The 12,500-nt window shown below is 42.8% G+C and overlaps 1 protein-coding gene across 1 annotated transcript in view; it reads left to right on the forward strand.

Moving 5' to 3' along the window:
• Positions 1 to 2,707, forward strand: part of LOC143285845 (sulfotransferase 1C4-like) — a 19,917-nt gene extending 17,210 nt beyond the window's left edge. The window contains exons 5-8 of the mRNA XM_076593278.1: positions 1 to 37; positions 518 to 621; positions 1,259 to 1,436; positions 1,945 to 2,707. The exon at positions 1 to 37 is cut by the window's left edge and continues 114 nt beyond it. Coding sequence (XP_076449393.1) covers positions 1 to 37; positions 518 to 621; positions 1,259 to 1,436; positions 1,945 to 2,054 — 429 coding nt within the window. The 3' untranslated portion in view covers positions 2,055 to 2,707. The remainder of the gene's footprint in view (positions 38 to 517; positions 622 to 1,258; positions 1,437 to 1,944) is intronic.
• The last annotated feature ends 9,793 nt before the right edge of the window (positions 2,708 to 12,500 follow it).

A 12,500-nucleotide genomic window follows, 5' to 3' on the forward strand; every position in this document is an offset into this window, starting at 1 on the left:
TGGGACCAGTTCTTTCAGGTCATGCTGGAATGGGGATGTGAGTAGAGTTGTTATCTTTTACTATCATTATCATTTTCTGTTTTCGTGTGTGTGTGTGTGTGTAGTGTGTGTGCGTGTGCGTGTGCGTGTGTGTTAGAAAAGGGCGCGAGCTATGGGAGGAGGGAGAGAGGGTGGGTTGGTGGATGGAATAGGTGGGAGGTGGGGTGCGTCTGAGTGTGTGAATGTGTGGTTAAAGGAAGGTTTGTGAGGATGTGTGTGTGTGTGTGTGTGTGTGTGTGTGTGGTTGAAGGTAGGGTGTGTGTGAGGCTGAGTGTGTGTTCGTGTGTGCGTGCGTGTGGGTGCGTGCGTGCGAGTGTGTGTGTTGTGTGTGTGTTGTGTATGTCTGCTTCTCTGTCTATCCGTCTGTGTCCGCCTGTGTGTGCATTTCTGTGGCAGCGGTTTTTTTTCCCCCTTTCTTTCTTTCTGAGGGGGAAACTGTATCTGAAGTGAATACAGTGGAGAGGTTGTCTGATTACAGTTTGGCATGGGAACTACTTTGATCATCTGCTGGACTGGGAAAGGGAGATCGAAGCTCATCCAGACATGCCCGTGTTTGTCTCCTCTTTTGAGGATATGAAGAGGGTAAGTTTGTTTTGTTGTGTGTTTTTTTTGCTGGTGGTGGTATATTGTTTGTTTGTTTTTTGGTGTGTTTTTTTTTCATTTGATAGTTCTGTGTGTGTGTGTGTGTGTGTGTGTGTGTGTGTGTGTGTGTGTGTCTTTTTTTTTCTCTTTCTCTCTTTATCTATCTATCTATCTATCTACCTTTCTTTCTTTCCTTCTGTCTTTCTCGCTCACTCTTGCTATATATGAGAATATTCAGTCTCACGTCATTTCTATCTCTCTCTATCTCTCTCTGTCTGTCTGTCTGTCTCTCTTGCTCCCTCCCTATCTGTCTCTGTCTGTCTCTGTCTCTGTCTCCGTCTCTCTCTGTCTCTGTTTCTGTCTCTGTCTCTGTCCCTGTCTCTGTCTGTCTGTCTGTCTGTCTCTCTCTCTCCCTCCCTCCCTCAACCCCTTCCTCTTTCTCACGCACGAACGCGCATACTACCAACATCAACACCAACACCAACACCAACACGACCAACACCACACGCTAGTAACAACTAGACAACCATGACAGCATGAGAGAGAGAGAGAGAGAGAGATAGGTAGATAGATAGATGGAGACATTTCTTTTCCTTACACCTATGCTTTGCCTTGTTTGGTGGTGCCCCCCTACCAGGACCCTGTGGGTCAGATTGAGAAGCTGAACGAGTTTCTGGAGATGGGCCGGTCCCGCCAGCTGTGCCAGGACATCGCGGAGGCCTGCAACATCCACGTCATGAAGGAGAAGGAGGAGGAGCAGGTGCGAGCCCTGCAGCAGGTCTACAAGGCGGACGCCGTGGGCATCTACCGCAAAGGTATGTGTGGGTGTGGGTAGAGAGGTGAGGTAAGTTTGTGGGTGGGTGTTTGTGTGTGTGTGTGGGGGGGGGGGAGTATCGCAACAGTGCAGAGTCAAACAGTTTTTGTTTGTGTGGTGTTTTTTTTGTTTTGTTTTTTTTCCTGACTGTGTGTATTTGTGTTTCCCCTCAAAGTGGATTTCCTACAGAATTTTACCAGAGAGGAACCACTCTTTTGTTGCCGTGGGTTGCTATATGTGTGCTACGTGCTAGCCGTCCAGACCGCCACTCAAATTCTAGTGACTAGATGGAGAGAAAGTATTTGGCTCGTCTGAGATTCTCGCGCGTGCTTTCATATTCTGTCGTTCCCTGCGCGGACGCGTTATCACTACTACTCCACTTGATGTGTGTGTGTGTGTGTGTGTGTGTGTGTGTGTGTGTGTGTGTGTGTGTGTGTGTGTGCTTGCTTACGCGCGTGCGCGCGTGTGTGTGTGTGTCAAATTCATTCAGTCCCATTTTTGTGTGACAGGCGAAATCGGCGATTGGAAGAACTGGTTCACACCCGAGCAGAATGAACAGTTCGAAGAGGTCTACCAGAAGCGGATGGCCGACAGCAAACGAACCTTCATCTTCGAGTGACGTACTTCCGTCCTTCCCAAACCTTCCCCGTGACGTCATATCCGCTCTTCCGGAACTCTTCCGGAAAGGTAGCGACGAGATAAGACCAACGGGGGGGTGACTGACAGTGAAGAAAAGAACGTTTTGCCTCGCCAAGCGCATCAGTGCTGCAGATGCGAGCTCCCGTGTTCCCGAACCCGGAAAAGGAGAGACAGAAGGCAAAAAAAAAAAAAAAAAAGACAACAAGGAGTTGGAAAAGGAAATGGAAAAAGTACCAGAGACTATTTCACACGACAGAAGTGGTGTACAAAAAAAGAAAACATAAAAGTGACCCCTTCTTCAGCCGTTTCTTCTTCTTCTTTTTATTTTTAATTCTCTTTGTTTTTGTTGTTTTGTTTTTGTTTTTTTGTTTTTGTTGTTTTTGTTTTTTTGTTAAACGGGGACATTGGGTTTTACTTCCTGAAACTGTACGTCTGTTTGACGTTTAACGAATCATAATTGTTGATTATTATTATGATTGTGTCATGCTATAATGGTGATTCTTGTTTGTTTTGTTTATTGTTTGTTTGTTTGTTTGTTTGTTTTTGATGAAATCCAACGGGGTTCTGTGATGTACATTGACCAAAAACAGTATTTCTGTATATATGTGTTGTAGCCGAAACAAGCGAAAACAAAACAAAGCAAAAACAAAAAAAAACAAAAAAAGCGCTCGGTCTGTATCTTTTTTTTTTTTTTTTATATCCAGCTGTCTTTGTCGTCAAGGTCTTGGTGGGAGATTTGACATCAACGAGTTAACTGATGTTACAGGTTTTTGGCGGTTTTTTTTGTTTTGGGTTTTTTTTTTTTTTGGTTTTTTTTCTTTCTTGTTTTTTGGGGGTTTTTTTTTCGTTTTTTGTTCTTTCTTTCTTTCTTTCTTGTTTTTTTTCGAATGGATGGAGACCTTGGTGGGGGAGAGGTGGAAGCAAGAGGAGGTTAGGAGGTGGTGGGGTGGGGGGAATTGGGAAATGCGGTGTGGTATGAGTGTCCAAAATCAGTTGAAAGAAGAAGAAAAGAAAAAGAAGAAAAAAAATGAAAAAAAAAAAAAAAAATCCAGCAACAAATGTGTTTGCAGTGAAATGTTCATGAAGGCGATTTGAACTGAAAATGATGTCGTATATTGTTTGTTTGTTTGTTTGTTTTTTCACCTACTCATCATTGTCAACATCATCGTCATCATCAATATTGTTGTTATCATCATCATTGTTTTTATTTATTTTTTGATGTTGTTGTTGTCGTTGTTGTTGTTGTTGTTGTTGTTATCATCGTCATCATCATTATCATCATAATCATCGTCAATAATAACAGCAGTAGTAATTGTAGTTGTAGTAGTAGTATCATCATCATTATTATCATTATCATTATTTTCAGTGTCATTATGCGATGGGGGTTGAGCGATGCATCATGGGAGTTATCACGTGACGCTTTAGGTGTTGTGTGGTACAGAATCAACCAAAAGATAAGGGAAAGGAAAAAAAAAAAAAAAAAAAAACTACCTCAGTTGACTTTGCAAATGGCAAATACGTGTACAAAACTAATAAAGAAAAGGAATGAAAAGCTTCCCTGGCCCTCACTGCATTGTATAACCAGGTAATGTTTGTTTGTTTTTTGCGACGACCGATTTTTCTGGACATTTACGTGAACTCGGGGGTTTGCAGGTTAGAGTTGTTCTGTCAGTTCTGACTGTCGTGCTGAATTGCTTGTTTCATTCAGGTTCTAATTTGCTGGTAACGTTCCTCTGAATATATATATATATATATATATATATATATATATATATATATATATATATATACTCACATAAGTTTGTTTTAATTAAACTGTGGTTGGCTTGGCGTGTTTCATGAATCAATGTTGTTGTTTTCCACCTTGCATTTGTGTTTTTCTTAGTTTTGTTTTTTTTTTGTTTTGTTTTTTTTTCGACGTATTTCCTCTCAAACAATTCGTTGGTGCTAGAGAGACGATAATTATTGGAACCTTGTGTACTGTGTTGTTTTCTAGGACATGAAAGCAATAATAATAATAATAATAATAATAATAATAATAATAATAAATAATAATAATAATAATAATGATAATAATAGTGGTGTGACACTTTTCTAATTCTATGACGCAGAAAAACTTTTCAAAAAAGAAAGGGTTAAAGGATCGAATTGAAGGTTTGAATGATGTATCAAGTTATTTGTTTATGCGTCTTTTCTTTTGTCTTTTTTTTTTTGTCTTTTTTTTTTTTTTTGTCTTTTTTTTTTACCTCAAGGTCTAAATAACCGTTTTAGGTTACGCTTAGCAGATGTAGTGTAGCTTAATTGGATATGTCCGAACGCAGTGACGCTTCCTTGAGTAATTGAACTGAACCGAAGGATCGAATCCGAAGTCAAACCACTGTAAAACATTGGCTGAATGATTTTGTTTGTAAGAACGACAGAAATGGAACATATCCATATATACGGAGAGGGGGATAAGCATCTTCTCTAGTTACCCACTGTTAGCATTAATTTTTGATTGAAGTCGTGTCAGTCGCCTTTGAACGTTCAGCTTTCGCTTTTTGCTTCCGGTTTTCTTGGTCGTGCAGCGAAATCATGTTTCGAGACGCTGGGCAACGATTTGTGTGTATGAATGTATGTATGTATGTATGTATGTATGTATGTATGTGTGTGTGTGTGTGCGTGCGTATGCGTGTGTGTGCGTGTGTGTGTGCGTGTGTGTGTGTGTGTGTGTGTGTGTGTGTGTCTGTCTGTCTGTCTGTGTGCGTGTGTATCTGTGTCTGTGTCTGTGTGCGTGCCTGCGTGCGTGCCTGCGCGCGCGCGTGCGCGCGTGTGTGTTTTTGTGTGTGTGTTGCTGGCTCGGCCATCATCTGCATCGTTTCAGTGGCATTACTCACTCCCACGCCGCTCACTTTAAGTTCCCCCATACACATGCACACAGCCACACCGGGGTTCGTCCAAAGTGATCTCGGCGCCTTTGCAGGAACTATCAAAGTTAGACAGACTGCCGGGAGGCCACACACCAAAGGAGACCCTGAACTGCTGCTGAGTCACCTCGTTGGAGTTCAGTAGTACATGTTCTTAGGATTGTTTTCATTTTTATCCTTGTTCTCTTTCTTTCAGTCTGTACTTCCTTCCACCTTTCTTCTGTAATACAGTCTTTTTCTTTCTTTCTTTTTTTTTCTTTTTTTTTTCTTATTCGCGTTCTTTCTCTTAAGAGCTGCACAGCGGATCAGCATTGTCACCCTATGTTCATAAATCGACGAAAAGAGAAAAAGCTAACCCCCAGGGCACCGGAAGTGACCGATGAAACGGAAACGGAAATGGAACTTGCATCCAGGAACACGCAAGATGTATCTGTCACCCTTTCATATTTGATTTGATTTTATATGGATACTAATATAGCGCCTATCCTCGGTCGTAGACCAAGCTCTGGGCGCTTTACAAACTCGGGGTCATTTGCACAACAGGCTGCCAACCTGGGTAGAGCCGACTGATGGCTGCAATTGGGCGCTCATTAAGTCGTTTCCTGTGCGTTAATTAACAGTCAGCGGCGGTGTCCTTTACCGGGTAGAGATTAGCTGATGTGCGACGCTTAATCTTTTTTTTTTTTCTTTGGCAATGTTTGTTTGTCGAATCATCTCTCTTTGTCTCTACCCTCTGTCTCTCTCTCTTTGTCTCTGACTCTGTCTCTGTCTCTGTCTCTTTCTATCTCTCTCTCTTTCTCTCTCTCAATGTCTCTCTTTCTCTCACCCCATGTTTCTCTGTCTTTGTCTCCGTTTCTTGATTTTGTCGTTAAGACGTGTTGTATACATTGTGTAGATCAAAAATACACAGCTGTTGAATACATGCATGTATTGAAATACCTTGCGAACTGGAAATATTACCCTTTCTCTTTACCATATGATTCTAATGTGTCACATTAATTTTAAACAGTTCACGAGAGAAGCGCGGTGGAACTGTGGTCATTTTTTGTATGTGTGAAATGCTGTAATTTTCATTAATTAATTTGTTGTTGTTTGGGTCAATGGTAAAGAATTCCTCTCACGTGTGCAATAATGATGTTGTTGTATATTTGTTTAGTGTACTTTGCGTATATATAACTGTGAGTGAGTGAGTGTGTGTGTGTGTGTGTGTGTGTGTGTGTGTGTGTGTGGAGCGAAACAGACAGACAGACAGAAAAACAGACAGAGACACACAGAGAGCGACAGAAATAGGCAGACAAATGCAGAAAAGCAGGTACAGAAAGAAAGAAAGAATTAATTGCGAGTGTGATCAACGTATTTTAAAGTTGATTTCATGTTTGTTTTCACTGATGTACAAATTTCTCTTCTGTTTGCCTCCACCTTCAACCCTCTCTGTCTGTCTGTCTGTCTGTCTGTCTCTCTCTCTCTCTCTCTCTCTCTCTCTCTCTCTCTCTCTCTCTCTGCGGTTACATGTGATTTTATATTTGTGACAGTGCGAGAGCACAGAGGAAGAAAGAGAAAGAGGAGCAAGAATTTGAACAGAAAAACAGAGCGACAGATGCTGTCGACGACGATAACAACGACGATAACGGTGATGACGATTTTTATCGTCATTACCATAATTACCATTATCATTCTTATTATCTTTTTTATTTATCTTTTCTTCTTTTTTTTTAATGATTATGATTATTATTGTTGTTGTTGTTTTGTTGTTGTTGTTATCATTATTATCATTATTATTATAATTGTTGTTGTGTTGTTATCATCATTATCATTATTATTCATTGACGATCGTACACCCACGGAGACACGACACTGAACAAAAGTGTAAGTGGGTGAACAAGTAAGAACTCAATACGTGTGTGATTTCAACAACATGCAAGTCAACAAAATATACCAAAGCTTCGTTCGTGAAAATTGAATCCTCTGAAACTGTTATTTGTTCTGTACAGAAGTTGTTAAGATAGATTTTTTTTGTTTTGGGTTGTTTTGTTTTTTTTTTTTGTTCTTTTTTGTGTGTGTGTTTTGTTTGTTTTTTGTTCTTCTTCTTCGGTTTGTGTTGCTTTGTTACAGACTGTTGTGGATTCAGTTGTTGTTTGTTTTGTTTTGTTGTTGCTGCTTTTTTTTTTTTTTTTAATTTAGAGTAGATCCTTTGTCATGTTTTGTTTCCTTGTCGTATTTGCTCAATCTTGTGTAATAACGTGTTATTGTTGTTGTTGTTGTTGTTTTTTTTTCTGATGTAAATAAATATTTGGGTTTCCAGCTGTGTTGGTCAGTTTCGATTGCGTTCACTATGTCAGTGTTTGACTCTCTGTTTCTATCTCTGTCTCTCTGTCTCTCTGTCTGTCTGTCTGTCTCTCTCTCTCTCTCTCTCTCTCTCTCTCTCTCTCTCTCTTTCTTTCTTTCTTTCTTTCTCTCCTTTTGTAGGTGAAAACGGGCGACGGTGTGCTTGCGCGCGTAAAAATAAGTAACTCATTGCAACTGGTGCTTAATCGCCAATTGCAACTGCTTCTCTATTTTCTTGAATTGAACCTTCCAGATGAAACCTTCAAATTAAAAATTAATTACCTGTTGGCAGACTCATCGAGAATAACTAGATGGTTATGCCTTTCAGATACTCCCCCCCCCCCCCCACCCCCCCCCCCCCCCCATTTCAGGCGATATTACTATTTTCAAAATACACTTACCCTTCTGTCTGCAATGAAGGTCACACAGTTTGGGGAGGGGGGGGGGTGTCACACACTTAGAAAGGTCGCACAGTTGGGAAGGTCACACACTTAGAAAGGTCACACAGTTTGTGGGGTCACACACTTAGAAAGGTCACACAGTTTGGGAGATTACATACTTAGAAAGGTCGCACAGTTTGGGAAGTCACACACTTAGAAAGGTCACACAGTTTGGGAGGTCACACACTTAGAAAGGTCACACAGTTTGGGGAGGGGGGGGGGGGTTCACACACTTAGAAAGGTCACACAGTTTGGGGGATCACACACTTAGAAAGGTCACACAGTTTGGGAAGTCACACACTTAGAAAGGTCACACAGTTTAGGGAGGTCACACACTTAGAAAGGTCACACAGTTTGGGGAGGGGGGGGTCACACACTTAGAAAGGTCACACAGTTTGGGAGGTCACACACTTAGAAAGGTCACACAGCTTGGGGGGGTCACACACTTAGAAAGGTCACATTTGGGAGCTACGTAGTAATTCAAAGATTGTGATATCCAATAGCATATTCCAGAGAAACATTGGGGTGCGGGGGAGGGGTGGTCCACAGATGACATCAGCTTTATTTGCATACCAGCATTCGACGGAGTCAGTCAAAAGTTGTGTGAAGCAAAGAAATCTTTAAAATGAGTATACTTTCACCCTGTGACCTTCATTTGTCCTTGTAAAATTTCATTAATGACAAAGTTTTAAAGTAATCCTAATTGTTTTCCAAATACACTTTATAATTTCACTCCCATCAGTGCAATTGCCCAAGAATTTTATTTTGAAAATGGTACGCTGTAAATGTTTTCATGCACAGTCAGACAAAACCATCATTTGTCTATCTCAGTAGGCCTTCCGTCAGGTGCTACCTTGACCTTCGATCAAGTCCGAAAGTGAAAGTAAAACGATTATCATGAAAAGTTCGCACGACTTTCATTCATTGATCTGTGAAGAGGTAAACTGGGTTATAACATACAACAACAACAACAACAATTGCTTCTGTTGTTGTTTTCGCTGCTTGTGCTACTACTACCACTGCTACAACTGTTACAATGACAGCAACAAATGCTACTGTTGCGGCTGCTACTACTGAAACCACCACCACCACGATTACTTCTACTCCTATTGCTGCTACCGTTACTCCAGCTGACGCTACTACTACTTACTACAACTCGGCAATACCACCACCACCACCACCACCACTACTACTACTACTACCACCATCACCACCACTACCACTACCACCACCACCGTCACCATCTGTTTCTATTGTTGCTTGACAACTTAAGTCACTATCATTGTACTGGTGCCACCACTGAGCTCTACTGCTGTTTTTCCCACCATTCCAGAACCAGTCCTGCTTCTGCTGCCATTCTTATGATAGCAGAAAGCTACTGCTGTTGCTACTCTTTCTATTTCAGGCTGCTATTTGCAACAGCAGCAGCGGCAATAGCAGCAATGATAACAGAGCTAGTAATAGCATTTTCGTCCGTGGTCTCAGTCTCCTTATGATAGCAGTAACACGAGCAGCAGCAGCAGCAGCAGAAACAGCATCATCGTGATACGCTGGGTTCAGCAGTTTTGCTCTGTGTGTGTGTGTGTGTGTGTGTGTGTGTGTGTGTGTGTGTGTGTGTGTGTGTGCCACAGGGACATGAAAATTATCAGGCAGACTTAACCCCTTTTTGCTATCGGATCAGTCCCCGGGCTTAACCCTTTCCCATCAAATTCGCTTCCATATTTAACATCCAGCCTTTCGGTGCCGCTCACCCAAGGGCACGCAACTGCACCCCATAATCACCCTATCAACCTTACCTCCCCTGCGCGCTCGCTCTCTCCTCTCCGCCCAAAGCAGCGTGCGCGACGTCAGATCGAGAACTCGTTCACACCCCAGCCAGGTACCGGTGTCGATGCCAGAAGTGGGCCCTTCCCCCTCCTCCCCCTCCGCCCTACCCCGCCACCCCATCTCCCCCACCACTTCACCGCCCCCCCCTCACACCACTGGCATTTATGGGGCGGCTGTGTTTTATTTTTTTTTATTTTTAGCTATCATTCACAAGCGTGTGCGTGCACACACACACACATACACACACACACACACACACACACACACACACACACACACATACACACACATACATATATATATATATATATATATATATATACAGACATGCACGCACGCACGCACGTCCACACACACACACACACACACACACACACACACACACACACACACATGGAAAGAGACTGAGGGACTGGACTAATCAACGAGAGAGAAACACACGGGCACTGAAAAGAGGAAAACGAAGAAAGAAAAAAGAAACTTAGAAAGAAAGGTTTACTGTGAAGCCTTGATTGAAGCAACGGATATGTTCCAGATCTGCGATAACCGCATTCATTTACAGTCAGAAGTTGTCAGCGTACCAGATTAAAGATCATGCATTGTATTTCATGATAGACAGGTATGCAGACAGACAGACAGACAGACAGGCAGACAGACGAGTGAACTGAAGCGTATGCATTTCCCTTTATCAAGCGGAAGTGAAGACGAATTATGTAAACAATTTACTGGGGACGCAATTTCTGCGCAACAGCATGTATTTGACATCAAACAAGCAAACGGAACTCGGGGTGGGGAGGGGAGGATTTGGGGGGGTGGGGGGTGGGGGTGGGCAGCCTCAGTTTCAGTTTAAAGAATGTGTTGAAGCGTGCCGACTGATCCACATACTCTACACAACATCTGTGATATATGGGGGGGAAAAATTGTAAAAAAAGCTAAAGGAGCAAATGCCTAACCTTCGCATAAACCCATACAACACGCTGACAAGGAAATCTGAAAACGGGAATATTTTTTTTTTTTTTTTTTTTTTTTTTTTTTTTTGCTCTTTGATTGTATTTATGCTGTATGTAACGCCAGGGTTCCCCCCCCCCTCCCGCCCCCAACAACAATAACAACAACAACAACAAGAAGCAGGGGAATCATCTCTGAACTAGGAGACCTTCACCGGGAGCCAGATGGAGTGGAGGCAAGGATGATGTGTGGTGTGTGTAAAGGACAATCTGTCTCTGTACCTTGCAATTGGAATGAACTTCCTCTTTCTTTCTCTTCGTCAGTTATCCGCACCCAGCTCTTTTCAAGTCTGGCCTTAAAACCCACCTCTTCCCAGAATAGCCTCCCTTCCCTGCCTCTTTCTTCCTTTAGGGTTTTCAGTTTCTCCAGTTTTAGAGTTATGCATGAGTGTGAATGACTGGTGCCAAAGCGCTTTGATTTGTCTCTGCACAAGATTCAGCGCTATATGAATACCATTGTTATTGTTATCATCATTATTATTATTATTATTATTATCATTATTATTATTATTATTATGCAATTACTTTTCAAAAACTTACCCAGTTTTTTGTTCGTTTGACTGTTTGCTTAGTTGTTGGTTGGTTGGTGTTTCTCCTTTTTTTCTTTCTTTTCTGTTGTTTGTTTGTTTTTTGTGTGAGTTTTTTGACAGATATGGAGCTTTAAAAAAAATAATAATAATAAAAAAAAAGTACCGTGGGCAGATTTGGCGAGGGAACTGCAGTCACGTGCCTCGCGGTGGCGTTGTCGTTGGAATCTCAGTCTTCGTTCCACTTCTCAGGCAGGCCTTCGCGCCTTGAAAACCAATCGAGAGGAAGATTTGCCTCCCTTGTTTCATCGTTTGTCGCCCCTGGCGCGAGGTCAACCCGGTAGAAATCAATGATGAGGAAGAGCGATAGCGCACCGAGCTCCTCGCGGCCTGCACGGGGGAGAGAGGAGCACTTGATCTGGCACAAACTCAGAGTGAACTCGACGGGCTGTTGATTTGTTGTTGTTACCTTCCTCTCTCACTTTGTGCCCCCCCCCCCCCCCCCCCCCACCCCTCTTTTGTATCCATCCATCTCTCCTTCATCCTCAGCCCCCACCCTCCATCCACCTCCCATCCCTTCCACTGCCAACTCAAATCCTCTCCTCCCCTCACCAACTGAACGCAACTCCACAAGTCCCCCCCCCCCGCCCTGGTCCCCCCTGCCCCCCTCCCCCCCCCCCCGCCCGTCCTCCCCCCCCGCCCCCCCCCACCCCACCCCCACCCCCACCCCCGCCTCGCCCCTCGTCGCTTTTCCGGCAATGTGTTCTTTTCATTGCCTTCCTCTTTCCGCGCCTTGTCATCCCTCGGTTGTTGTTTTTTTTTCATTCAGTATTTACAGAGCCTCTCCGCCCGTTCTCAGTTCTTGCAACATTTCTGATGCCAGTTATTGACGGCAAAGGCGTGTGGTCCGATTTAGAATTGCGTACACAGTTTCAGCTCTTGAACGGATTGTGGCCCTGAGATCGTAAAGGGATGTGCTTGAATTTGAAAAAGAAAGAAATTGAACCGCAAGTCTTATACAGTCACATTTTTCCTCGACTGCATGCCCTGTCACGTAAGAAATAATTCGAGTCATGTACGAAAGTAAATATTCGCTCTTTTCTAAATGCTGCTTGCTTAGTTCACCTAACTTAAAATTTAAAAAAATACGCACGTGTTACCCATATCCATAATCATGAATCATCACTTTCAGATTCAATGAGGCGTCAAAACGTGCAGATTGATCCATAAAACGTTGCACGGCTACATCCCTTAACATGATTAGTAGTAGCAGTAGTAGTAGTAGTAGTATCAAATGGTGAGGGAGCAGATAGATGCCTGGCCTAGGCACAGACGTACTGACGCATCGCGCGGGTTATATTAGGCAGCTTGAGACAGATAAGCTTCATTTGAGA

This window comes from Babylonia areolata, chromosome 9, assembly GCF_041734735.1.
Source record: "Babylonia areolata isolate BAREFJ2019XMU chromosome 9, ASM4173473v1, whole genome shotgun sequence".
In the NCBI taxonomy this organism is placed as follows: Eukaryota; Metazoa; Mollusca; class Gastropoda; order Neogastropoda; family Buccinidae; genus Babylonia; species Babylonia areolata.